At 37.7% G+C, this 27,541-nt stretch overlaps 1 protein-coding gene across 7 annotated transcripts in view; it reads left to right on the forward strand.

The window, feature by feature from the left end:
- Positions 1-1,033: 1,033 nt before the first annotated feature.
- The window catches only part of Rnf145 (ring finger protein 145), a 50,072-nt gene continuing 23,564 nt past the window's right edge, over positions 1,034-27,541 (forward strand). The window contains exons 1-5 of one of the 7 annotated variants that reach the window (XM_004836473.3): positions 1,564-1,873; positions 2,956-3,111; positions 7,670-7,889; positions 13,816-13,924; positions 21,884-21,975. In XM_004836473.3, the coding sequence (XP_004836530.1) occupies positions 3,103-3,111; positions 7,670-7,889; positions 13,816-13,924; positions 21,884-21,975 (430 nt within the window). In that variant the 5' untranslated portion in view covers positions 1,564-1,873; positions 2,956-3,102. Of the gene's footprint in view, positions 1,413-1,453; positions 1,472-1,561; positions 1,874-2,949; positions 3,112-7,669; positions 7,890-13,815; positions 13,925-21,883; positions 21,976-27,541 lie in introns of those variants that run through there. The other 6 variants (XM_087194901.1, XM_087194900.1, XM_021240425.2 and 3 more) reach the window with 6 other exon arrangements.

A 27,541-nucleotide genomic window follows, 5' to 3' on the forward strand; every position in this document is an offset into this window, starting at 1 on the left:
AGACTTTGTAGTTTATCCAAGAAGAATAAGCAAATCCAATTAGAATTTAGTGTTATGTATGTCTTAATTTTGTAATGTTTTTGGCTTGTTTTCTTGATTGAGCTGGTAGCAGAACTGTTAAGCAGGTAAGGAACCAAAGAGAAGGCCCTGGTATTCTGGGCAGCTTCAAATTCCAGTCATTAGTCATGAGGCCTCTGTAATTTCTCACTTACTAGACCATACAAAGAGACTCGTAAAACTGCCTCCCTGGGATGTGGCGAGTTTAGAGATTTTCTAAAGTGGTCTGAGGCACCTGGATGAAAGGTGGCTTGTTTTAAGGAGTTAGGGACACAATTACCAGAAATTTAAAAAACTTGACTCTCCAAGTCTTCTATCAAGCTTGCGGAAGGCAAATCACTCTGAATTTGGTTGACTGATGCCTCCAGGGATTCCATTTTGTAAATGATGAGCTTGCTTTTAGTTCTGTGGAGACACTAAATTTTCAGAACTGGGGGAGGTGGATGGCTGACAGTTAAAACGCAGAGGACAGCAACTGGACTTTCTCACATTTCAAAACAGGGTACATTAATTTCTCTTGTGCATGCATAAATTGGGGCATTGGAAGTTTAGAATGATGCACTATAATTGCAACACCTTACCCATTACTTTGTGCTCCTCTTCCCTTTACACAGGTACACTCACCATCGAAGGCCACACTAGCTTCCAGTAGCCACTGTACTGGCTCTACAGGGACTAACCAAAGAGCAAGAACAGCAGAGAGGGATTGTGGAAGGAGGTAGTGACAAAGGGCAATAGATCATAACGTGTGAATGAGAAGTCCTGCCAGGGCCCAGGAACCATGACATCCTTGGTTTCTTCTGTGTACACTCCGAACAGTTGAGACTGTTGCGGAACTGCTTCTTGCCTTAAAACATGACATTTAAATTAAGGCAGGAATGTGCATTAATGTTAGAGACTGGCACAGAACAAATGGGAAGAATTCGATACTGGGGACAGGATGTGTACACTAATCTCTGTTTTAAACCTTACTTAGCCCCCCAAAGAAAAATAAACACAGTTCAACTTCATACTATAATGAAATTCTTTGAACCAAACCATTCGGTGCTTGGCATTGCTGAGCCCTAGCGGACGTGTCCGACGCCTTGCAGTGCGCAGTCTTGTCCACACAGCGAAGGAGTTAAATTTTTTCGCATACATCACTGCTACTGCGATTGCACCCTGACGGGATCAGCCCTGCACAGTCTCCCACGTGGTCTCCGCAGGTGAGTGTGGGGGAGAGCCCGTGCGGGTCCTGGTGTTTGGGAAGTGTGCAAGAGCACGTGTCAGAATGGCGCGTGTCACAGTGCGAGTACAGGTGTCGGCGTGGTGTGCGTCTTCATAGCGGCCCCAGCCTGCCGTGTGCGCCAGGAGAGGTTCGTGTCTCCCGCCCACGTACCGGGGGCGGCGCAGGAAGCACCCCGCGTGCGCGATTGTGAGTGAGCGTGGGCGCGGGGGGGCGGGGCGCGCGCCGGCGGGGCACGCGCAGGCGCAGGCGCAGAACTCGGGAGCCGGGCTGGCCGCCGCAGAACGCCGGGGGCGGGAGCAGCGAGCTGGAGGCCATGGCCGCCGCCGCCGCCGGCTGCTGAGGGGCTCGGCCCGGGGGCGCCTGCTGCCGCGGACGATGGTGACCGCAAGGGTCGGACCGCTGCCGCCGCCGCCGCCTCCACCGCCCAAGACGCAGCAACCAAGGCCCAGAGCAGAAGAGCCGCCGCTGTGAGCGAGCCGCGCAGTCCCGGCCCCCGTCGCCGCCACCCGAGAACAGGAGGGCGGGCGAGAGAGCCGGTTGCTGCAGAGCCCGTCTGCCGGCCCGCGGGGAGGGAGGCTGCAGCCCGAGGTGACCGCGCCGCGCAGCCTTCCTCACGCCACCCCCAGGTCCCCGCCGGCTTCCCGCGTCGTCCCTCCCCTCCCCCATCCGGCCCCAGCTCCTTCCTCTTTCCCCGCCCCCTCCCTAGCCCACCTCCCTCCTCTCCCTCCCATCCTCGGCCGAGCCCACTTCCGCTCCTCACCAGCACCCCTGCCCTCTGTTCCTCAGCTCCTCGCGCGCTCCCCGGGCCCCTCCGACTCTGCCCAGCCTCCCGGGCCCGGGAGCCCGCTCCTCCAGCCCCGGGGCCTCCGCGCCCTCCCGCGCCTGGAGAGACCCTGGCGTTCCTGAGCTGCCCAAACTCGGGCTCCTCTCGTGCCTCTCCTGCACCCCATTTCAAGGCCTTGTCTAAGTCCCTTCCCGAGTTGCCCCTTTCCCAGTCGCCATTTGCAACTTTTACCTTTTCGCCTCTTTGTCCACTTTGCCTCCTTTCGCTAGTCCCCGTCGCCTTCCCCTTTGGTCTACGCAGCCCTACTCCTTCCAAGCGCTGTAAGGTTTGAGAGCGCAGAAAGGCCTGGCAAACCCTTCGAGTGGCAATCCCTTGCTCCGCATCCCCTCTGTCAGCCCTTTTTTAGCCATAAGTAGGCTGCTCATCCTTTTTGTGCCTGCAGTTTCCTCTCCCTCTGGTGATCCCGCGATTCTCCCCCTCCAGGTCTACTTTCTCCATCCGGGGACTCTGAGACCCCCGCCCTCCCTGCTGGAAGTAGCCCCCATTCTTTTCAGGGATTGTGAACTTTGCTGGCATCTCTTTTTTTGCAAGCCTTTTGGTGTGTGGCACAGCCGAGCCAGCACCCTTGGAGAGATGAGAGGGAAGCTCCCGGGCCTGCTTCTCCTGGCAGAGTTTTTGCGGAACGTAATTCCTGAGCCCCGGGGCGGCTGCGGACACGTTGCTGTTGCTGTTGCTGCTGTGCTGCCGGCGTGCGCGAGCTGGCTTGGGGTTACTATAGTTCAAACGCGGCTGAGATCAGGGCGTGGGGGAGGAGGTGCAGCCGGAGAGAAAGGGGCCTTTGCAGTGAGAAAGCAATCAAAGATTAATGTATGTCTTTGCATCGCAGTCTGCAGTAAACAGAAAACTAGTTGGAGAGGAGAGGACTTTGTGGTTTTTTGTTTTTTAAAATACGGAGTATGCATTTCTGAGTCTGGAATCCTGTCCAAAAGGATGAGCTGTCCGTGCTGCAGTCGTGACCCGGGCTGAGCGCCCAATGGCAGAGGTAGCTCTTTTCATTTCCTCCGTCTGCTCTTTAAATTGAGAGACAGCCCTTTTATTTCAGAGTAGACTCGTATTTTTGCCGTTTTGGAGATAAGAAATCAGAATTGCTAGTAGTTCATGTGAAAATCAGATATATACAAAGTTAGCTGGTACGTGTGGGAATGGGGAGGACCAGCTATGTTTAAAACAGGTCCCAGTGCTTATGTAAGAAGTGCGTTCTTTTTCGTTGTATCTCATTTCTGGGCTGAGTTTACTTACGATTTTAGGCTCTGGTTTTGCCCTTTTTCATTTTAAGGTCTTACCATTCTAACAAATGGAGAGCCAGAAAGATCTTTTAAGATCAGTTGTTGCTGACGGTAGAATTTTTTTTTAAAATTGGTTGGGACAAAGAAAGGTTAATGATGAATAGTGATTTTTGGTTTTCTTATATTGGGGAGAAAAGAGTGTAGAACGTTCAGTCCTAAATTATCTATTATCACCAATTATCTAATTATCTTAATTACCAGTTTTACATTGTCACATGTCATTTTTACTTTGTCTTTTTAGAGGGAAGTGTAGGAGATGGAGATGTGAGGACCTTTTTTGGCGGTGTAAAATAAATCATATTTTCCAGTTCTCTTTCTGCTTTAAGTTTTCCAGCAGAGACCCACTGTGTCTTTGAAAACATTTTTATTAGGATGGTTTGTTTGCTTTGTTTTTGGTACTGGGGATCGAACTCAGGACTTTGCGCCTGCCAGGCAGGTACGGTGCCACTGAGCTAAATCCCCAGCCCTGTTTGGTTTTTTCATATTGAAAACCAAAGTACTGTATTTTCAGGAAAGGGTAGAACGAGGCCCCCTGTGTTTCCCAACCTACACATCTGAACAGTAAACTCTGCACATTATACATGCTTATACTAGATGTTACTGTGTTTGTAAGTACTGATTGCTGTTTCCAAGCCTGGGAAAGTCATTTCTTGAAATTGTTAGCATTTATTGAACCTTTCCTGGTAGATTCTGATTTTGGAAAGAAAAGTCTTTTTATTTTTTAAGCTGTTTTTACTGTGTAAAGCATCTTTGAACTACAGTCACATTTAGCTTATGACTTACAGAGATGTCATGTTGGAGTATTACATCCCAGTTCTTTTTGCAGTTCAAGAAGAAAATTTTAAAATCTTACATAGAAGGTAAAACTGCACAAAATTTGTATGTTTGGCTTTAGGTGTGTCAGACTTTTATAAATTTTCTTTGCTTTCAGCTCTCCATATTTTCTAGGATTATTTGGTATTATTTTGGTTTTAAGAGAATTTTGATCTCCCTTCAACTTTCTGATATGCTCACCAGCCTGACAGTACATGTAGGGAAAAAGTAAGTTGGGCTTGAAACAAATGTTATGGAGGTGTATCTGTCTATGTCAGCAAAGAAGGCTTTGTTTTTACTTTGTAGTGTAATACAGTAATTTGACAGGTGAGTGATTTCAGGTACAGTATCTAATCAAGATAAGTATTTCAGAATTTTGTTTGTGTTGGTTTTAGTGTCTGGTGCCAGTTAGTATGCAGTATTTATTTGTGATGGTTACCACCTATCATGTATACTTGTACTTTAGAAAGGTTCAAGATTACAAGGTTTTTGAAAAATACGAGTTTTTTCCTATCTGATTTTCCATGTACTGTATTAAATGTTTTCTCCATGTCCTTACACGTGGCCAGCTGACAATGACTTGTTAAAATATCATTCAGGTACAGCAATAAATCTTGAGTAATAAATTTGTCATTAGACGGTATAATTTTATCTGGTGTCATCCTTCTTAGGTACATTCGAGTCTTGAGTTGATTGTGCTACAGAGTTTGGAGATCTCTGTTGCTTCTTGGATATTCTGTATTGGCAGAGCTTTAGGGAGGTTTTATTTTGTTTTGCTTTTTGGTGTGTTTGTGAGGTTTGCCTTTTGTTATATTTGTAAGGTTTTGGTTGGAAAATGAGAGAACATGTACCATTCTGCTAATGGACTTCTTTTGTAGTAGATCCTCTGTATGGATTAGGGAGATTTTTTTTTTTTTCCCCTAGCAGATTTAGATTTCTTCACCCCTTTAAGAGCTACAATAAATGGTGAAAGTGGGTATATTTTAAAATAACAAAACAAATGCAAGAGGAAGGCTCAGAGTCAGATGAAATAAATACAGAACATAAGTTTTAACTTAGCAGTCGCTCCCCCTTGCCTTTTTGTTACAAAACAAGAAATGATTTATATTAGATCTGGGATATGGAAAAAATAGTTACTTTCCCATTACAATATAAAGACTGTCAGGTATACTGTCATCTCAATACATGGCCATTTCCATATGTGTCTTGTGGATTGTGAGAATAATTACTCATATACTTTAAAAGAAATTGACCACCAAAGTAAATAGTATTTTCTGAAGTCATTTCAGTGGCGTAGGTACATTATACTTTTCATCAGTAATTTCTTTGTTAATTCTGCCCCTATGATAAAAGGATACATGGATAGTCTTAAAAAACTTGACAAACAGAAAAAGGGATCAGCCCTAGACCTGCTGTATAAAAGAATATTCCTGGGATTCTTTTAGTGTATTTTCTCCCAATAGTTCTTTTTTTTTTAATAGTTTTTCTTTTTAAATATAGTTTGGTCCTAGAAGCCTCCTTAGCAAAATCGGTGGAAGTTCAAATCTTGTATATAAGCGGTATATAATCTCTGCCCATCTGTATGTTTTAAATCATCTCCAGATAACTTACAATACCCAATGCAGTCAGTGTAAGTGCTGTGTAAATAGTATGCTATATTGTTGAGCAAATAATGTAAAAAAAAAAAAAAAAAGTCTGTAAGCAAAAAAAAAAAAAATGTTTGTGCATGTTCAGTACAGACATGATTTCTTTTCCCTGATATTTTTGAACTGAGGTTGCTTCAGTCCACAGATGCAAAACCTGTAGCGATGAAGGGTTGACTATAACCTCAAGAGTTTACAGAAATTAGTTCAGTTTTCTGAATGGTGTAGTTTGCAATAAATGTTAGAGACTTGATTTTTCACCTCTTTTTTTTTTCCCTTAGGGCATGGTTATTTGGTTTTGATAATCATAATACTGTTTTCATGTGTGGGAAAATTATTCAAAGGCCTTGGGCCTTGTTCATTTAATGTAATCAGAATTACAGATTTCATCCATAAAATATTAATTATATGTCATTGGTAGTTGTATACCCACATCTCACATTGGGTTATGGAAATTATTGATACATGATCATAAAAAAACTTGTATTAGTGTTGTGCTCAGTTGAGGTGTTTCTGAATTTTCACTGTCTGACCTAGGAAGTTAGGAAAATTGAAGGGTAAGATGGAAAATACTGGCAAATATTTAACCATAGCATAGCAGTCTGTCACTGTAATTTTCTTCAGAAATAAATGTTTTCATTTATCCTGTAATGTCTAAAATTACTGCCAAAGCTGGAAATGTGTTTAGCTTTCTCAGCAGAATTCTTAAAAGGATATTGTTAAAGCCAACAAACTAGAATTATCTTTACTCTTAAATTGTCCTTTACTTTTGTTTGCACTGCACTCTTAAAATTCCTTGGATTAATCTGCAGCTTTACATGTAGGACACTGTTGCATTTAATTGTCCTTTTAAGATCCTGATAACGGCGGGGTTTTTTTCTTTTTCTTTCTTTCTGTTAAAACTTATCGCCATCTAAGGAAAGGCCTTGCAGATTTGGTGCCTGACTTCAGTGTTCCTGCCTGTCTGTATACCAAGGGAAGAATTTGATCAGTGTTATTTTCCCACTGTGAAGAGACATTTTGGGAATTTTTCTCCTGGGGGGGGGCAACCATGGGTACTGAGGATTGAACCCAGAGCCTTGTACATGCGAGGCAAGCACTCAACCATTGAGCAACCCAAGCCCTTTGAGACAGGGTCTCAAGGCCCATGCCAGCCTCGAACTTTTGATACCCTTGCCTTAGCCTTCTAGTAGCTGGTGTGCCTGGCTAGATTGTGCGAATTTTAGATTTAAGAGTTTAATAATTCAAGGAAACAATATTGTAAATGTTTCTTCTACCTGTATCTTCACTATGAGTGCTCTGGATTGTAAATGTAATATTTCAGCTTTGATTATAAGTGAATAAGGAGAAGAATAGAGTATAAAATTACTGCAAACTAAATGTGAATTTGTAAAACTCTTTTTGAATAGATGTTTTTATTTAGCAAATATTTAAGATTTATTCTCTTTAGGAGCCATGTAAGCCTCATTTATATACAATTGGATTTTCATATTTAATTGGACAAAATTTGAAAGTATTCTTATATGGCGTATTGTTGCTAAGTAGCTATATTTGAAGTTAGTGGCTTTTTAAAAAGTAAGTTTTGGGGTCTGATCATTTAATCAGAGTGATAAATATGGGCAGACCTGAAAGTGTCAATGCAAAAACACAATACAAGGCTTATTTCATAAATACCTAAAAATAGATATAGCTAAGGAGTTTTAGTATTTGTGTGGTATATGGCAATGCATTAGATACATAAGAGGATATTTAAAAGTAGTTTGACTTTTTAAAATATACTGTGTTTTCTGAATTTTAGGTCTGTTCCACGAAAAAACAAAAACAAAGCAAAAAAATGGCTGCAAAGGAAAAACTGGAGGCGGTGTTAAATGTGGCCCTGAGGGTGCCCAGCATCATGCTGTTGGACGTCCTGTACAGATGGGATGTCAGCTCGTTTTTCCAGCAGATTCAAAGAAGTAGCCTCAATAACAACCCTCTTTTCCAGTATAAGTATTTGGCCCTTAATATGCATTATGTAGGTAAGTATCTACACACTTATTCTGATTATATTGTGAACATTATGGTTTATATCTAGGTATTTCTGAATTTGGGTAAAATGAATTTTGTTTACAGAGGTGACTGGTGGTCATTAATGAGTGTATATGCATCTTGTTTATAGTTTTGTCTTATCATTGCATATGAATTATTAAGGCTAGAGGATAGTAGGCAGTATTTTATTGGATATAACTGGAATGCAGAAGATAACATTTTAGCTTTTAATATGATGAAATGTGAATACTGAGAAGTATTTTTCCAGGCATTTGGCTGCTTCTTATTGTCCTTAAAGTTTGGTAGTGGGAAAAAGTAAGATTTTTTTAAAGTGCAGTATTCCCTACTGTTCCCTGAGACAAACAAAATGTTCATACCAGTTGAAAATAAAGCATTCATTTCAATTAAATGAAATGTAGGAAATGGTACTGCGGTTTATTTTCTTCCTTAAAAAAACACATCTGAAATTATAATTGGTGTACTTTGAAGGCTGTGGTAAAAGAGATGATGAAAGGTTAAAGAAATTAAAGTCAAGAAATACAAGCATGGGACAGATAATATTCATCTATAAAAAAAGTATCCTTGGGCTGGGGATTTAGCTCAGTGGTTCTGGCGCCTGCCTTGCAAGTGCAAGGTCCCAAGTTCAATCCCTGTACCAAAAAAAAAGTATCCTTAATTTAAATGAATATTTAGTTGGTAGGTAATTGATATTTTTAATGACATTGCTGTTGCCTAACTCTGGACATGGTTTGAATGAGGTATTACAGTGTTTTTATATTAGTATTTTTATTATTAGAATTTGTTCATCACACTGTGTATGTTTTATAAAATTGAGAAAGGTTATTCTCCCTGTATGAGATTTATTTTTATCTGCAGAAGGACTTTTTGAGTTCTAAATCTTAGCCCTCAAAACCCCCATGCCTTTAAGAGAGAACTAAGTGAGTCACTATGGGAAGAAGAGTGTATTAGAAACAGAACTCGTCTGTTGTCAGTGGGCTTACCTTAGGAAAGTTGGTGAAATAAGATTCCTTTATGGTGCAAAACACTGTAATTGTCAGCCTTTTATTAAAGGTTTTGTATCTTAGCCAATTTATGGAAAGTAATTCCAGTCAGTTATAGAAGAACAATTGGGTACTTGGCATAGATTTTAAGCTTAATCAGCAAAGTAATACACACTGTGGTTTTTAAAATGTGCTTATCATATATTATGCATGAAAAGATTAAAATATTTATTATAAAACAGCTGCCTAATAACCAGAAACATTAATTTTAAAAGTTGAATGGGTTCTGATACAGTTGAAATTCATACTCTGGCTTGTAACTTTGGGAATTCAACTGAGCCTTCTTAAATACTCTTATTACATGATGTGGTAGAGAAAACTTAGTTTATATGAACCAATATTTTTTTTTTAATAGGAAAACATTTATTGGTTCATTTTAGGCATACATAGTGATAACACTTATTGTAGGAAATTTGCACCTGTAAATGATACATTCCGCCTCTTTTTTCCCAATCCCTCTCTCCCCTAAAGCCCCCTCCCTTCCCTATGTACAAAAGCTTTCTTTCCATTTTTTCCCATTTTCTTTTTTTTTTCTTGTCCCTTCCTTTTTTTTCTAACCTCCCTCCTCCCTCATTCCCCTTCCTATTTGAACATTTTCTTCCCCTTTCCCAATATCTATTATACACTTTAGGCCTTATTTCCACTTTCTGTTTCTCACACCAGCGAAACAGTTGGATATTTATAAACATGTATTTGATTTATTTCACTTAAGAGTATGGTCTCAAGGTGCATCCATTTAGCTAGAAAGGTCTCAAGCTCGTCTTTCTGTATGGCAGAGTAGTACTCCATTGTATTAAAAAAACACATTTTCTTTACCCATTTGTCAGTTGAAGGGTATTTGGGCTGTTTCTAAGATTTAGCTATTAAAAACTGTGCCACTGTAAACATGGATGTGCATATGTCACTGTGGTATGATGCTTTTAATTCTTTTGGGAAGATACCAAGAAGGGGAACAGCTGAGTCAAATTGGAACCTCAAGTTTAGTTTCTTAAGGAATCTCCATACTGATTTCCACAGTGGTTGCACCAGACTACACTCCCACCAACAGTGGAGAAGGGTTCCTTTTTCCTCACAGCCCATCCAGCATCTGTTATTGGTTGATTTCTTGATAGCAGCCATTCTTTCTGGGTTGAGATGGACTCTCAGTGTTTTCATTTACAATTCTCCAATGACAAGTGATGTTAAACATTTTTTCATATATTTAATTGCCATTTCGACTTCCTCATTTGAGAAGTATCTGTTCATTTCAGATGCCCATATTTGGATTGGGTCTTTAATGAGTGAATTTTTTTTTTCTTTCTGATATGGGGAATTGAACTCTGGACCTTGCACTTGCCAGGCAGGCATGGCACCAATGAGCTAAATCCCTGGCCCAAGGATTGGGTCTTTAAATTTGGGGGTCTGATTGTTTTTGTGTACTTTAGTCTAGATAGTAGTCCTTTGTCTGATGAATAGCTGGTAAAAATGTTTTCCCACCCTGTGGGGTGTCTCTTCACTCTCTTAATGGTTTCTCTTGCTGTGCAAAAGCTTTTTAATAAGATGAGGTCCCAGTTGTTGATTCTTTGTAGTATTTCCTGTGTAGCATGAACCGATATTTTCAGCTTGAACTGTTTGTTGTTTAGAGTAACCTGTCAAAGTATGTAATATTTCCTAAATATATTCTAAAAGTTCTGATACTGTTGTGCTATCATATTTCATGCTTACATTTTTGTCTCATTTAGAATTTTATCTGCATATACAGTGGATGACAGCTATTTTTTTTAGTACTGGGGATCAAACTTGGGACCTTGTGCTTACAAGGCAGGTGCAGTGCCACTGAGCTAAATCCCCGGCCCAATAAGAGCTATTTTATTTTTTCTAAGTAACTATTTAGAAGTCTCTTCCTAGGATATTTTGTTCCATCCCAAACATTTTTCCTGGTCTTTTCATCTATCTGCCTGTTTGTGGACTGTTATCACCCTGCTTTATTTATTGAAGACTTAGATTAGATGCTAGTTAGACCCTTCATTTTCCTTATTTTCTCTTCAGTGTTTTTATTGTTAGTTTTCTATAGAACTTAATTATCTAGTTTAGTCCCCAAACAAAAAAACCTGTTATTTTATTGAGATTGCATTATTATTAACATTTTAAGTTAGGGCAAAGTGATAGCTTAAAGATGCACTTCTCTGTGTAGGAATACAGAAAGCCTTCCTATGTTCAAGATTTGTCTTCCATCCTGGAGTGTTTTTAAGTTTTCTCCACATAGGTTTTAGACGTTTGTTGTTAAGTTCATGTTAAGTTCATGTGTAGATATTTTCTTTTTATTGCTTTGGATATAAAAACTCTGTTGAAACTGCCATTACTGAAATCATTAGTGCTCTACTAAAATTCAAACCTCATTTGTGTCCTAATTCTGCAGGCTTTTTCAAACCGTTTATGAAGCCATTGACTACTTTTCCTTTCTTGAATCTTTGCTCTGATTCTTCTAACTCTGACCATTCTTTCTCAGTGTTTTTTTTTTCCTTTAGAGTTAAGTATTGATAGTGCCCAGAATTTGTGTCCAGTTTTCATCTTTGGTGGTTTGGTTGATGTCACATAGTTTTGGCTACAAATCTCTGTCTTCACTTTCTACTTCTTTTTGACCACCTAGCCTGGAGTTGGAGTTCTTCCTCTGACCCATAGTACTTCGTTGACACCGTCATGGCTCTTACTATGCTGCATTCTGAGGGTCTCTATACTTAAACTCTTTCCCAGCTAGATTGTGAGTTTAAAGTTCAGAGAGAGGTTGTTATCCCAGTATTCCTAGCACCTAGCTAGTATCTGATCCATAATGGACAAATTTCTAACCACATGTTAGACATTTCTGTAAACACTTGTCTTCAGTCACTGAACTTACCACCTTTACCCCACCTCAGACCTTATCATCCTCTTTCATTTCCCATCTTAATAGCAAAGCTGTTTCTTGGTTACCCAGACTAGAAAAATTAGAACCACTTTCACTTCCTTGTTCTCATCCACTCATCCAGTGAGCGACAATAAAGTCTATTTAAATAGTGTGTTTTGTAGCTGACTCAACCAACTCCTTACCTAAAGGTGCTGTTTTAATCCAGGGCCTCATTTTTCTCTAGTACTATCTTATATTTAAATAGTAAAAATTAATAGATTCATCAGTGTTGCTTTAAGCAAGTCTACATTTTTAAATGTTTTGGCCTTCTTAATTATAAATTACTATTGCATTAGTTTCATCATTATCAACTTTGTTATGGATAGCTCTGCAGAATGAATAGTAAGCCATACTCATTCAAAACTCCAATTTTGAGTCAGAGTGAACAGAATTTCAGAGTGTAAAAGAGGTTGAGATACCTTGTTAAGGGAGAAGAAATGGCGCAGTTTATACTCGTTCCATAGAAGAATATGGGCTCTAAGGCATCATGATGTACAGAATGTCCACTTAGAAATGAGGACGTGTTTTTGTGATTGTTGTAGGAGCTTTGTAACTATTTGTAACATATATATGGGATGATATCAGTATTCAAAACAGTAAAATAAATTCTGTGTCAGATCCTTTATAGAGAAAAAAACAGTTGTTTAGCGACCAAATTTCCTTTGTTCTTTAGAGAAAGTGAAAAGCAGAGATATTAGAATGTAAGAGGAAATCTGTCACAGAGCTGAAGAATAATGGGGTTTGGAGGGTTTTGGCCTTAGCTGGTAAGACTAAGTGTCTTAGCTTCCTCGCCACCAGGACAAAATACCAGACCCTACAGCTTAAAGGAAGAGAGGTTTATTGTGGCTCATGTTTTAGAAGTTTCGGTCCTTGCATAGTCAGCAGCATTGTGGAAGGGCCTAGGTGGAGGAAAGCTGCCCATTTCATGGTAGATGGGAAGCAGTGCTAAGGGAAGAGGAACAAGGGAAGAAGATAACAACCTACCAGGTAGCGGCCCCAGCGACCCACCTCTTCTGACTAGGCCCTACCTCCTAACATCATGTTTAGCTGTACGCCCCCCCCCCCCCCCCCGGGGTCTCATCACCTTCCTCAAGCCCTGCCTCAGAGCCCATGAGGCCACAGGGAAGATGTAGATATAAACCATAACACCAAGGGAAAGCAGGATGTGTGTTACATTTGATGAGTAGGCTGTTTTTGACTTCCAGGTTTCCTTAGAGTATATGAGAAAAGGGAGTTTGTAGATTATGGAAGACAGAGAAGGAAATAGATGGTTACAAAATAGAGGCAGTGCATACAGATAATTTGAAAAAAATTAAGAATAGAAGAAATCACTGAAGAGAAGTGTTTGTTTTTTCCAAGATGGGGAAGAGCCCTGTACATTCTTTCAAACAGGAATTGGTGTTAAGTGGGATGATTTGAAAATTTAGGAGAGAGAAAATCTGAAGTTAGAGAAATAAGATCTTGAAATCAAAAGGGGCAGTCTTAGACCCAGTTCTTCCTGTGCCACCAGAGAGAGAGAAAATTGGTGTAAAACAAGAAGTCGTTGAGAAAAACTAGATGATAAGAGGAGTCATGTTATACCTTTGTACTCTGTATTTGAGTACAGAGTTCGAAAATCTACATGAAAAGTGCCAAATGCTAAAACATGTTGAACAACAAAAAAATCCATAATGATATTCCTGTGCTCAACAAACTTTTTTGGAGGGGGGCTGTTACTGGGGATCGAACTCAGAACCTTGAGCTTACAAGGCAGGCACAGCGCCACTGAGCTAAATCCCCAGGCCATGAATGAACTTTGATAGTGATATGAAAAAAACCTCAGAAGTTGAAGCCTAAATGCAAAACAATCTACTTCAAGCGCTTTCTGATATAGTTAATTGAGAAACTGAGTTAGAATTATATTTAATTTATATTTCTTAATTTCTGCTGCAGGTTATATCTTAAGTGTTGTGTTACTCACCTTGCCCAGGCAGCATCTGGTTCAGCTTTATTTATATTTTTTGACTGCCTTGCTTCTCTATGCTGGACATCAAATCTCCAGGTAAGTGTGACTACACATTAGAAATATGTGACTGAATTTAAACTTTCTTTTCCCAATAAAATGCTTTTCATAAATACTGTTAAGTCAAGTCTTGGGTAGGTATCCAAAACCCATTTTTTAATACTTATTTTTAAAGTAAATTTGGGGTTATGTTCAAATTTTATTTTTGCTTAAAAGCAAGCTTAATACTAAACAAGCCTGAAAGTTGTGTTTGAAGGTATTTTGAGCTTTTCTATATTACCTGAGAAAAGAATTTCTAAAGACAGGCTAAGGGAGCATCTTAACTCTTACAGACTTCATTACTTTCATCATTTTTAGAAAATCAACTTTTAGCTAGGTGTGATGGTGTAACACCCATAATCCCACCACAGGAGAGGTGGGGGCAGGAGGACTGAGTTCAAGGCGAACCTGGACTACGTACCAGTGAGTTGATAGCCAGAGGCTGGCCTGAACCTGACTACTTTGCCTCAAAAAACAAAAACCAAAAAAGTCAATGTATGAAGTGTGAGAATTAGCATAAGCTTACATCCATGTAGAATGGATGAGTACTATAAATTGTTTGGGTTAATTATATAGCTCAGAACTGACAATCTTGAGTGATACTGTTTGCCTAGGTCTGCCAGACCTAAAATCTAAGACTCAATTCTGCCAAAGAATATCAGCTTTCTACTTTGGAACAGAATGTTAAAATATAGGTGACGAAAATGATATTATAAATATAATAGAATAAATTTTAGGGGTATAATATCTTTTGAAATGTAAATTTTCATAATTTTGATTGAAATGTGCTTACTATAATAAAATATACTCCCAATTCTATGACTAGCACTTACGCTGTAGTAAGTCTGAAATACAGATTGTATTGTTGGCTTGATTTTTAATCTTAGAGCATTTTTTATTACTAGAATTTAATATCTGAGTTTTTAAAAACTATACATTTTTTCTGATTATAAAATCACAGTGTTCACTGTAGACAATTTTTGAAAAATGTAGAAAATTTAAAGGTAGTAACAGTCACCTAAAATTATATCACCAGAGACTTGTTAATATTCTGGTATTCCCTTCTCACTTTTTCTTACTTCCAGGTCTCATGCTTCTGTGAATACAAAAGAATAATTGCAATAACTAGTCACTGGCTTTCAGCCCCTCTTGATAAAAGATTTCTATCCTCCTTAGTATTTTATATGATTTCTCAACATCCCTGAGTTGTTTCCCAGAAAATCCATCTTCTTACACTTGTCTTCTCAGTTCCTACGTGTTTGATTTGCTGTGTTCATAATGGTACTTGGAGATGGTACTTGGAGGGGTCTCTTACTTTTTAACTCTTGCTGCTATTCTTGCTTAGGGTATATCCTCTGGTGTCCAAGTTACAAAATCAGAACCTGGCAGATTACTGTTGCATTTCTTGTCATTCTCATGTTGCTCACCTCAAGCTGTTTTCCATTCAAAAGTGGAGACATTGACTTTGGTTATTTTGTGTCACATGTGTATATACCCAGGTTGACTCCTTCCTGAAAACAACTGAAGTCTTTTCCTGTAGCTTCTCTCTCCATAAAGCCTTATTAGGAGTCTGAGGACCAATACTGACCCAGACAACTTGTTGTCCTCATCCAGCACTACTAACCCCAAACCCATACACGGTGCATTCCTCTGGTGTTACACCTCCGAATCTCACTTCAGGCTCAAGTTGGAAATACTTCTCTGTCTTTGTTCATTGTGAAAAATCAAATTTGTAAAGCATATGTAGTATGCTTTAGGGTTCAGGTTTTGTAGTCACCATTATAGCATCTAGATGAGTGCCTAGGCACTTAAGAGCCAGTCTCCTGGTTCTTGGATGCATGGATGGATGATTGGAAAGGTTCCAATTCCAGGTTACTTTTTCACTGCTCTCTAACTTAGGGTGTCCAGAAAGATAAGCCTTCCTTACTTTGTTCACCTGTAAAATGGTGATAATACTTAAGGATTATTGTAAGATTCAGTAAGATGGAGCGTGAATTTCTGAGCACGGTTTCTGACAGAGTAGGTGCTCAGTGAAAATTTATTGTGTCACAAATATTTAAAAATGGTTTTTTTAAATTGCAGAGTATTCCATGATGATTGCTTTTTAAGATGTTGATGATAGCTTTTTAGGATTTTGATGTTCAGTCAAGAAAATTTCTGAAGTTGAAGATAGAGCTGTTAAAACAGTTGCTTTTTAGTTATTATAATTCTGGGCAAAAACCATGAACTTGGGCTTTCCTCCATCATTTTTTTTTTTTGGTACTGGGGCTTGAACTTGGGACCTTGTGCTTGCGAGGCAGGCGGCAAGACCACTGAGCTAAATCCCGCCCCCCTTTAATCCAAATGGTTTAGTAATGGCTGAAACCAATTTTATCTATTGTATTATCAACTCATGCACTTTTTGAGAGGTTAGAATTCTGTTATGTGGAGGGGAAAGGGACCCAGAATAGCTTCAGAGGCTAAGAAAGTAGACTTTTTCTGACTTTTCTTTTTGTGGTAATTTTCAGCTTTTTAATTTTAGTCTATGGGAATGTTTTGTGATTTTTAAATTTGTTTTCATTGTTAGAAAATTAAAACGTTAATAAAAAGAATTTTAATAATGTGGGAAAAACTACTTCCTGTTTAAATTTCACTTTGATCATTGTAATCCTTTGGAATTTACAATTTGAAAAATTGAAGTGGGCAGACATCTGGGGACAATCCCAGACTTTTAACTTGAATCCAGGTTTTCTTCTTAGTTTACTTCTCTTAGGGAGGCAGCATAGTCAGTGGAAAGAAAATTAGTGAGAGTTTCACTTTTCAGTATTTTACTTCATTAAGTTACTTTGGTGTTTTGTTTTGCTTTTGAGACTGTAGTTCTGATTGACCTTGAATGCACTCTGTAGCCCAGGTTGGCCTCGAATTTGTGGCAATCCTCCTGCCTCAGCCTCCCAAGTGCTGGGATTACAGGCATGTGCCACCATGCCTAGCCTAAATTACTTCTTTGAAACTCTTGGGTAGTTTGTTTTGGTATTAAATGAATGAATTTCAGGATATGGTATATTTTAGTGTTTTCCTTTGGTGTAATTTACATTGTTTGGTACTTTTCTCAGGAATGCTGTCCTTGAGTTATTCATGACATGTCACATTTAATAAATATTTTGAACATGCCACATGGATGTTAAGGTTGAAATTTTTAGTTAAAAGTGTTCAGATTTCATAAGGCAGCTTTAAAACCAACTTCCTTTTTTTTTTTTTTTTTTTAATTTAAGAAAGCTTTAGCCAGTCTGGGTTTTATCATTTATAATGAGACTTTTCATTTTGACAGGAATTAAATTGACCAGTGTTTGATGAAAAGTTGTATAATTCAGAGCTGTAGATAAGGAGTTGCTCTGTCTCCAACCTGTTAGCATTTGGGACTTGCTTGTTCTTTGTTGTGGAGGCTGCCCTGAGTCTTCAACTACTACATGATAGTAGTTTTAGCAGTTGTGATAACCAAAAAGTGTCCCTTGACATTGCCATGTTGTGTCTTGGGAAGCAAAACTATCCTTAGTTGAGAACTACTGCTTTAAGGAATTGTTAAAATGAATTTTGTCATTTATATACTAAACTTTTAAGTTTTGACAGGAATAAAATTGACCTGTGTTTCGTGTTTTCTTCTTTGGAACTTTATCAAATATCTAGGGAGCCAGAAAGAACCTGGAAAGAGAAGCCGAGTATCAAAACAATTTAAATAACCTTGACCAGATGAGTAGTTCAATTGCTGTGATTGTGCTGAGGGTGTAGTAGGTGTGTATGTACAGTACATACTTACATCAGGTATTTGAACATTCTAGTTTCTGGGATCTCTTACCCAGAAGGGTGCTTTTTGTTTGCTCATATTGCAAAAGACAACTTGTTTTGTATGAAAGATTAGATTTCTTTGGAATGAATAACTTTTGAAAGCTTAAGTAGCCAGAATATACAGATTGTTCCTAGCTTGTCCCGAGGTTGAGTCAGGTAGCTTAAAGAAACCATTATGTAAAAGTCTTTCGTCAGTTAGAGTAGTAAGCTCATAGGTTTTGTTGTTATTTTTATAACTTGTATGCCTCCTTATAGCAAGAACTTTTCTAATTACAGGCTGTCTCTGAGGCCTTTTTCATAACATCCTACACATTACTTACTCCCCCCACACAGTTCCAGTTCAAAGAGAAGACATAGTCCCAGAGGACTAGAGAACATTTTCAAAGTATCTGGTTTATTAGTGCTCAGGGTTGATCCTTAGCAATCTACAAATTGCACAAATGAAAAAAGGAAAAGGTTTTAATTCAGTTACAAATAGAATGGCAAGAATTCTCACTTCTGATCAACTTAATATGTTTTACAATTTAAATCTTCTAAATTGAAAATTTATGTTCCTCTTGAACAGCTCACCTGATACTTAAAATGTTATAAAATGTTAAAATTAGAATTTTCATGGCTTTTACTTTGAACTAATAGTTGACTTAAAGTGACTCACAAAATTTTGAATAACTCTTCTGGGTCCTTCTTGTAGGCTTTTTGTTTTATTTATTTATTTAATCTTGTGAGTGACCCTCCCTGTTGGGACTAAGTAACCAGAAGTTTTCATTGCTGAATGAGATTCCCTGAAGTTGTACGTAAGTTAGACATGGAGATCCTTATTGCACTGATCATAATTTCACTTCTTCTCTACAGTATAGCATGCAGTCTCTAGAATCTTCTTTTAGAAGGGACAATTCCATAGTGGCTGTGTGGCGTACTAGTTAGTTTTGCCCTCACCAGTAAGTAAGACTGCCCTCTGGCACACTCAGCTCAGCTGGCCCAAAAAGAGGTGTCTGCTGGCTCTCTGGGCCTGGCTGGCTTTACTGATGTGAGAGTTATAGGTTAGTTAGACGGGGGGGATTCTGAAGGACTGACTTGAGAAAGAGGAATTGAAGAAAAGGGCAAGTGTCTAGGTGGTATCTAGGGAAAATTTAATGTGTAGGGTGGGTTAAATGATACATGGGATCAGTTGGATTGGAATGGTGAAATTTGGAGCATTGGGAGAGAACCATCTCTAGGATCTCAGAGGAGGGCAAAGTAGCAGGTAGTGGGAAGAAATTGCTTCACATCAGGGTTGTTGTGGTTATGGCTTAAAGGTTGATTACTTATTATACTGGGTTGTAGACCTCCCTTAGCGTCCTATAGTTGTAGCAAGTCACAAGGTAATGAATATACAAAAAGTGAAAAAGAACTAAAAAGAAAATGATGAAATGGATTGGAAAATAAGTCTTAAAAAATAAAGGAATGGAAAATAGGGTTTAATAAAAGAAAAGAGGTACATTACAACCTTTTATAATCTTATAGAATAGGAAGTAGAATAAGTGATACTTAAGATGAAGTAAAAGAGAACTATCTAAATGAAAATAACCTAGAAGAAAATAAAAGGTAAAGTTTTTAATTAGGACTATGAACTTAAAAGTAAATTTTAAATAACTTTGTAATCATCACAGCACTTCTCATAGTCGTCCTTAGTTATAAAATTAAGTATTGGTCCTAATTTGTAAGCTTTACCATAGCAGCATCTGTGTCTTAGCTACAGTGATACCAACAGGGCCTAGCAGAGTGCTAGCAACATACTCCATACACAGTAATTTCTTGGAGTTAAAAAAAAGTACAGGGCATGTTAATTGTCCTTAGAAGTTTTGTTAGTTTTGTTCTAGAATTTAAGGTAAGAAACTCTAAAAAAAGACAAGAAGTTTTTAAAAAGTAGATCAACTAAAGCTATGAAATAATACAAAATAATGAAATTCTCCCCACTAAGCAATTCTGTAATGTTGAGTTTGCTGAGTTATGTTGTAAAGCATCAGTAATATGACAAAATCAAACGGGAGAGCAAACGTGACAGGGAACGCACTCTAGTCTCCTTTAGCCCTTAGTAAGAGAGCTGCTGGGACCGAGGCCCTCCTGGGGCACCTTTTGGCTTTCCCCTCAGGGTCAGTGCTCTTCTGATGCACCTTTCTAATTGGGGTAAAATTTACACAATATAAAATTAACCATTGTAAAATAGTACATAGTACTTTCATGACTACCTCACCTTTACTTAATTCCAAAACATTTTAATTACCCTAAAATAAAACCCAGTACCCCTTAAGGAGTTACCTCTATTTTTCCTGCCCGTAACCCCTGTCAGCCTCCAGTCTGCTGAATGGTAGGTTTTGCCTGGTCACCATTTCAGCTAGACCTCAGGATATTTTATGTCCACAAAGAACTTACTGGGCTTTAGAGTCTTAGGTAGTATTGAGACTCAGTTTTGTCTCTTTTAAATATACATTTATTTCTTTAATAGCATTTCAAAACTTTGTAAGTATTATCACTATTTACATTTATATTTTGAACTTCATAATTCTCTTAATTATTTAGCATTTTATTTTAGAACTGTATGAAATATAATTACCTTGGTGGTTACCCATAATGATCAGAATTTATGTGTTATTTGCAAATACAGCATTTGTATCTCTTCACATTAAAACCAGGTTACTCAGCCATGGCGTGATTGACATTTTAGACCAGATAATTCTTTGTTTGGGGGACTATCCCATGTATTGTAGAACATGAGATGGCATCCGTGGCTTTTACCACCTACTGAGTGCTGATAGCACCCTTCCGTCTTCAGTTCTGGCAACCAGAACTGTTACTAGATAATGCAAAATGCCCTCTCGTGAGCGCACTTGCCCCTTTTTGGTAAACACTCCTTAGAATCTGGCTTTCTCTTGCATGAGAGAGAGAATATGAAAACATTTTGTATTAAAAGCTGTTATTAGAGAGTGATGGAATTGCTAGATTAGCTATGAAATTAATTGGTCATCCCTTAAACTGTTCATATTCTTCAAAAAAAAAATTTTAGTTTTAAAATTAGAATTGGCAGTACTTTGCTCCTTGATTATGTAAGGGTCATTCTTTGTTTTGCTATGCTATGCTAAGCTAAAGGAATTCAACTTGATTGCCTAACAGGAAGTAATTTCACGGGGAAAAAACTAAATACACAATTTGAGTTCAGAAATACTTGAAACATTCAAATTATTTTAAAGTGCAATGAATAAAGCATTCAACAGTCGAAGAGGATTTTCTTTAACACATTTCTCTTTGATTCAAAAAGGACTTAAGACAAGTATCTTCCAGTAATACCACTTAAATTACTTATAATAACATTTTCCTTTTGTGATTCCTGTGTATATTTTCTCAGTTTATTTTATTTATTTATTTATTTTATTTTTTTGGTACCAAGGATCCAACTCAGGATCGAACTCGGGTCCTTGTGCTTGCACAGCAGGCAGCGAAACCACTGAGCTAAATCCCCGGCTATTTTCTCAGTTTAAAAGGCTCTTAAATTACTACTTTTAAAGCCTTTTATTTTTTAGTATTAACATGTTAAATGAACTAAATTTAAAAAGAAATATTTTGTGATTTAATATTTGTTTCAAAATAAATATTTAGCCTATTTGAGTATTATAATTCTCATCATAGATTACCTATAGATTTTAAAGTAACAATATTTAAGGATTGTCATTAGATTGTAGTTTTGTCTATACCAAATAAAACATAATTGGGAACAAACTTTGGGGACAATAAGGTGATAGTTAAGCAAGCTAAAAGAGGGAAAGGTTTAATGTATTATTAGTTTCAGGTAATTAGTAGAGTTGAGAAATGAGGTCTCAACTGGCTCTTTTCTAGGTATAAAATAATGAATAAGGCCATGGAAAAAAAGAAAATCCCACAAAGTGGAGCTATGGCAACCTTCTCTGCATTGTAAAATTAAGTTTCAATAAATTGTATCTTTCCAGGGTATGGAAGACAAAGATGAAGGCTGTACTTATGTAATTCTTTATAAATGTTTCCTTAGATGTAGAAAGAAAAGCTACTAACGTGTTTTATGAGAATGGTGTGATTGAACTCCTTCTTTATTCTATCCAGTACATTCTTAGCATTTTTCTTTTTTAGGGACTATGTTAGGAGTGAACTGGAGTCTGCCTATGAAGGACCAATGTATTTGGAACCTCTTTCCATGAATCGGTTTACCACAGCCTTAATAGGTATGTACTGTTAAAAGAATTAAAAGTATGGGTTGGAACCATCCATTCTTAATACTTTATTAAAAAATTCGTATATATTCACTTAAATAAAAATTCAGTTATTATGCCCTCTCTTTACAAATACAGCTATTGTTTAATGTTACATTTATTTAGTCTTTTTTCCCATGTGCGTAGATGTTTAGTTTTTGTATTTATAATTATATACATGGCCCATAGTTGCTGATGTTTTTTAAAGTATATTTTATACTTTATATTTTATAAAGTATAAGTATTTGGGAAGATTAATTTTTAACCAGAGCTAATTACTACTTTGAAATATTAAAACACAATATATAATATTTTAAAGTTGATTATTGTTGTTGAAAGTCATCACCCTGCTGTCAAAAAAAATAGCCATAAACATCAAGCCTTGAGATATTATTGAAACATTCAGATAGCAGAGTGTTAAAAATAGAAATGTTGACTGAGGCCTAAAATCAATACAGATAAAATCTGAAGTGAGCTATCAGACCCTTACCATGACAGAATTCCAAAAAAGGAAATGAGAGAAACCCATTTTGTGATTCTTTAACTTATGTAAAAGATAGTAAAAAGTTTAATATTTGAGATTAAAGGAAGATTTCTTTTTTTTTTTTGTGGTACTGGGGATCGAACTCAGGAAGGCGGAACTCAGCAAGGCAGGCGGCGGAACCACTGAGCTAAATCCCTGGCCCTAAAGGAAGATTTCTTGAGAAATGGCCCTGTATTCTGTTTTTTGTTTGTTTGTTTTTTGGTACCAGGGATCAAACTCGGGTCCTTGCGCTTGCACAGCAGGCGGCGAAACTACTGAGCTAAATCTTCCCCCTGCCCTGGCCCTGTATTCTGAACTACTTCCCCAGCTTCTGTGGCTTGGGAGGATACTGTGCACTAACTTAGGCCTAAAAAATATAGAGGTGCACTGCCCAAATCCCACCACAAGTGGCTCTTGAGCCCTTGAAATATGGCTGTTACAAATAAAGATGTGCTATGCATATACACTCAATTTCTACTTAACACAAAAAGTTTTTCAATTTTTACTATAGATTGACTATACTGCATATGAAAATATTTGGGATATATTCAAGCGTATTAATTTCACTTGTTTCTTTTTACTCTTTGGAATGAGGCTGCTATCATTTTAAGTTATAATATGACTCATTTCTAATTTGATGTAAAAGGCTGGTAACAGGCTGGTTGCCTATAGAGTTTTTTGACTGTGAAGTGAAAATGCCTTGTAGGGTTTTCCTCCATCTTCTGATTTGTGGAGGGAAAGGATGAGTTTCCTGAATATAAAGGTCACAGGAATCTAGGATTTTCTTAGGTCCCATTCAGTGTGTGTGCTGCTGAAGCGAGCACTCTTAGGTCCCATTCAGAAGGGCCCTTTGAAGGATGAGGAGATCCAAACAGCATTTGAACTTCCAGATTCTCAGGAACTGAAGATAGAGTCAAAAATAGCCAATGGGTGGTACATACCAAGCACCAAGTATGCTGCAGGGGAGAGATACATGGTGATGGCAGGAGTCTCAGAGGAACCCATAAAAGTGCCTAGGAGAAAGGACATGAATCAGTTTTAAGTATTTCAAGTCCAGAGAGCACCAGCATCATATCATTATGAGAACAGCCAAACTAGGAACTTTGCTATGCCCTCTCCTCCTTGTCCCCTGCCTGCTCCATTCCTGGGTGAATCAGGGCTGAGAGAAAGATGTGCTGGGTTAAAAAGAAGAAGCTAACCACAGCCACTCCACCTCTTGTCCAAATTGCAGTTTTCCTCTGTAGTGCTATAGGAGGGGAGCCCAAGGTCCAGTAAGAGAGATGTCTCAACTTTAAATCAGTTTTGCAGTTTGGATTATTATTAAATGGAGACTGTGAAACTTAAACTAGACTAGAAGTTAGGAGGCTTGTCTTAGGTTTCATCTGGGGCCAGAAGAACGACTAATCTCCACAAAATAGATGTTAAATCAGCAGGAGACAAAATGTTAGTTACTTTATGACTGTATCCTATGAGTTGGTATTTACAGTAATGGTAACGAACCCTTATGGACAGACATACTTATAAGGTTAGAATGCTTACAAGATTTTATTGTGGATGCACCTTAATACAAGCCTGAGAGATTTTTCCTTACATTCTTCTGTCAGTGGCTTATCATCACCCAATACTCTACTAAGATTTCAGTTAATAAGAAAATTAAATAATATTCATGAACTGTTCAATGACACTTTTCTTCTGACTTTTATTTAAAGTAACTTCCTATTCTTTTTCTTCCACTTTAATAATAAACTTTTAATGGAAAAGCATTTGAATATTCCATGATTTCTTAGTATTGTAGATTTTTCTGGAGCTATTTTTAATAGTAGAACTCTGAAATCCAAAGAGTACATTGTGATTTTTATTTACTCAGAATTACTAGTTGGAACAGGCACAGGAAAAAACTCTTTTGGAATGATAAAGGAGATTCTACTCACAATATGACTCCTTCCTTCTTTCACCTAAACAACACGAATGGTCTTCTCTCAAGATGAACATGTTGTATGAGTCATGTTCTTCTATGAAAGAAGATAAGGAAGCTGATGCTGCCACAGGCGAACACTGCATATGCTGGCATAGGCTGATGGGAGTTTCAGGGTTGGGGAAGTTTACATCATAGCATGTAAGGAAATTCATGTTTATCTCTGAGTACAAGAAAGAAAGATGTGCCAGAATTAAAATTTCTAATAATTCCAATACTAAAGCGTTTCCTTTGATTCCTTTTTTTTAGTTTCAGTTTTTAAATTTTTTAATCAAAGAAATACGCTTATTTTTGTCATTAAAAACTACTGTAATTCTGTGATGAAAATCCCGTCTCCTGCATCACCCATCCACACTTCCTGGTATCACTCATTAGAATTCTCTTCCTCCAGCTCATGATTTCTTCCCTGCTGTTTTTTTGTTCTTTTCTAGAAATCATGTTAATTGAATTTTGATCTACGTTGAGGCCCTAATTTTCTTACTGTTGATACGTTGTATTTTTCTTATTTTAGAGCTGTTCCTGTCATTTTTGTTTTTCTTTAAAGGGAGTGTATTTTTCAGTTTCTGAGAATTCTCCTTTTATCTTTCAACCCTTTTGGTGCATTTTAATTTTTTTTATATCATACAGCTTGTTTTCATTGAATGCCTCTTTTATTATGGCAGTCTTTGTTTTCATAAATATTATCTTTTTGAAACTTTCTTTTGCTACTTGCATTCTCTCCCTGTCTTCAGACCTTTTCCTATTTCTTCGTTTTGGTATTTGTATTTCATGAGAGAGCAGTGTTTCTGAAGCCTGACTTAGAATCACCTTAATATATTTAAAAATAAATACCCATGCCTAGGCTATATCTGAGATTGATTAAATCATAAGTTTTATTAAATGCCTAGGAGTTGTTGATTAATCATTTGTATTAAGGGAGCTACTAACTTGTTACTGGAATCTCTTTAGGGTTTACCAACCTGTGTTGCAACCACGGCTAATCAGTTAAGACTGGCTTTTTTGGGGGGTTACCCCAAAATATTAGTCTTTATAAATCTTTTGACTTGAATGGTCAGCTTCGGAAAAAAATCTGAAGGCAGGATGGTGGCAGTGGCTAGAGAACTGCTGAGAACTAAGTGATAAACTTAACAGTAGTGCTTTGGGAACTGGGAGAGCCCAGCTTTGGAGATGCATCTTCCTCTCCTATTTTCAGTTGGGCACCTCACCTCTGCCAGCCTCAGTTTCACCATCTTTAGAGGACAGACTTCTCAGTATGGTGAAGAGTAAGAGTGGGTTAAAACCTCCAGTGAGAGCTTCCTGTCTTTTGTTTTCTGTCTTCCAAAATATGTTGAACAGTCTCTTTTGGTGGCCTCTTTTCTTATTTTCTTTACTTTTAGGAGTTTTTCTTTTTCCTATACACTGATGAGTATTCACATTCTTTAAATATTATTTCTTTAAAGGCAAAAATAATGCTTTCTGGGAGAAAATACCATACATTTTATAGTATAGTAGATTGTTTTAAATGTTTAGTATGTGTAAATGGTTGCCAGTGTTGTATTCTAACAATTGAATGAATAGGACACCATCAGAAACCCCCAAATTTTGTTTTGCTTTTCACTGGTAAGGAGGAAGAGCATTTGACTAAATGATTCTTAGTCTGGAAGATAACATGTTTAGGAATATCCAGGAAATTCCATACAAAGCAGTAGTCAGAGAAATGGAGCAAGATGCCTTTATCATCAGAGTAGATCATTAGAAAATAATAGAAAGTTCCTACCTAAACCCAAATACACTGTATTGAAAATTTTAGAGTACAAAGTAAACATTTCTATGTAATCATATGGATAGACTACATCTGAAACGGTAGTAAGTAGTGTAACTGTTGAGCACTTCCCAGGTTTCAGATACAGTGTTACGGCTTTATATTTAATACTTCATTTAATGGGTACTGTATGCATAGGGCTGTTTGAATGGTGGCATTTTGTTTTATTTAAAAATTGTTTTTGAAGCAAAACATTTATTAGTACATTTTAGATATACTTACTGATAACATTTCATCATACAGAATTTGTATCTGTACATGATATAGCTTTCTTCTTTTTTCCCATTCCCCCTTCTTCCCTTCGGCTCCTCTTTCCCTCCTTATTTAGGAAAGCTTCCTTCTATTCTTTATTTTCTTATCCTTTCTTTCCTTTCCCCCTCCCCCCCATCCCTTGTTCCCCTTCTCATTTGAACATTTTCTTCCCATTTCCTAGTATCTATTATATATTTTGGTCCTTATTTCTAGTTTCAGTTTCTCACACCAGAAAAACAATGTGGTATTTAAACATGTGTGTCCCATTTATCTCACTTTTAAGAGTATGGTCTCAAGGTGCATCTATTTACTGGAAATGTCTCAAGCTTATCCTTTTTGGTACTAGGGATCAAACTCAGGACCTTATGCTGATGGGGCAGGTGACAAGCTTATCCTTCTTTATGGCAGAGTAGTACTCCATACCACATCTTCTTTATCCGTTCATCTGTTGATGGACATTGGGGCTGTTGCCAAGATTCAGCTACGAACTGTGCCACTGTAAACAGTATGCATATATCACTGTGATATGATGCTTTTAATTCTTTTGGGAATATACCAAGAAGGGGAATAGCTGGGTTGAATGGAACCTCTCTCGTTTGGTTTTTTGAGGAATTTCCACACTGATTTCCAGTGGTTGAGTGGTAGATTTTAGAAGATTGGGGATTTTCTTTTCTTCTCTGTGTTTCCAATTTTCTATAGTTATTTTGTATAATTCTCTATGAGATGAATTTGTTTAAACTTCATAGTTTTAACTTTAATGACTAAGTAAGTTATTAAGAGGCTTACATAGTATTGTAAAAAATAAAGATCCAAAAATCCTCAGGATAATTCATCTTGTTATATTGTGATCTTGGACAAGTAATTGCATCACTTTGATTTTATGCTTCTGCCTATTGTCCAGAACAGCTAAATGTTGAGTACCTTTTGAAAAGGAGCTCTGTATTAACTGCAGTAACTGAATTACTGTAAAATTCAGTTAGACATTTTT

The sequence above is a fragment of the Heterocephalus glaber genome, unplaced genomic scaffold, assembly GCF_053883595.1.
Source record: "Heterocephalus glaber isolate CG9 unplaced genomic scaffold, H.glaber_assembly_v1.0 deba00001606, whole genome shotgun sequence".
NCBI lineage: Eukaryota > Metazoa > Chordata > Mammalia > Rodentia > Bathyergidae > Heterocephalus > Heterocephalus glaber.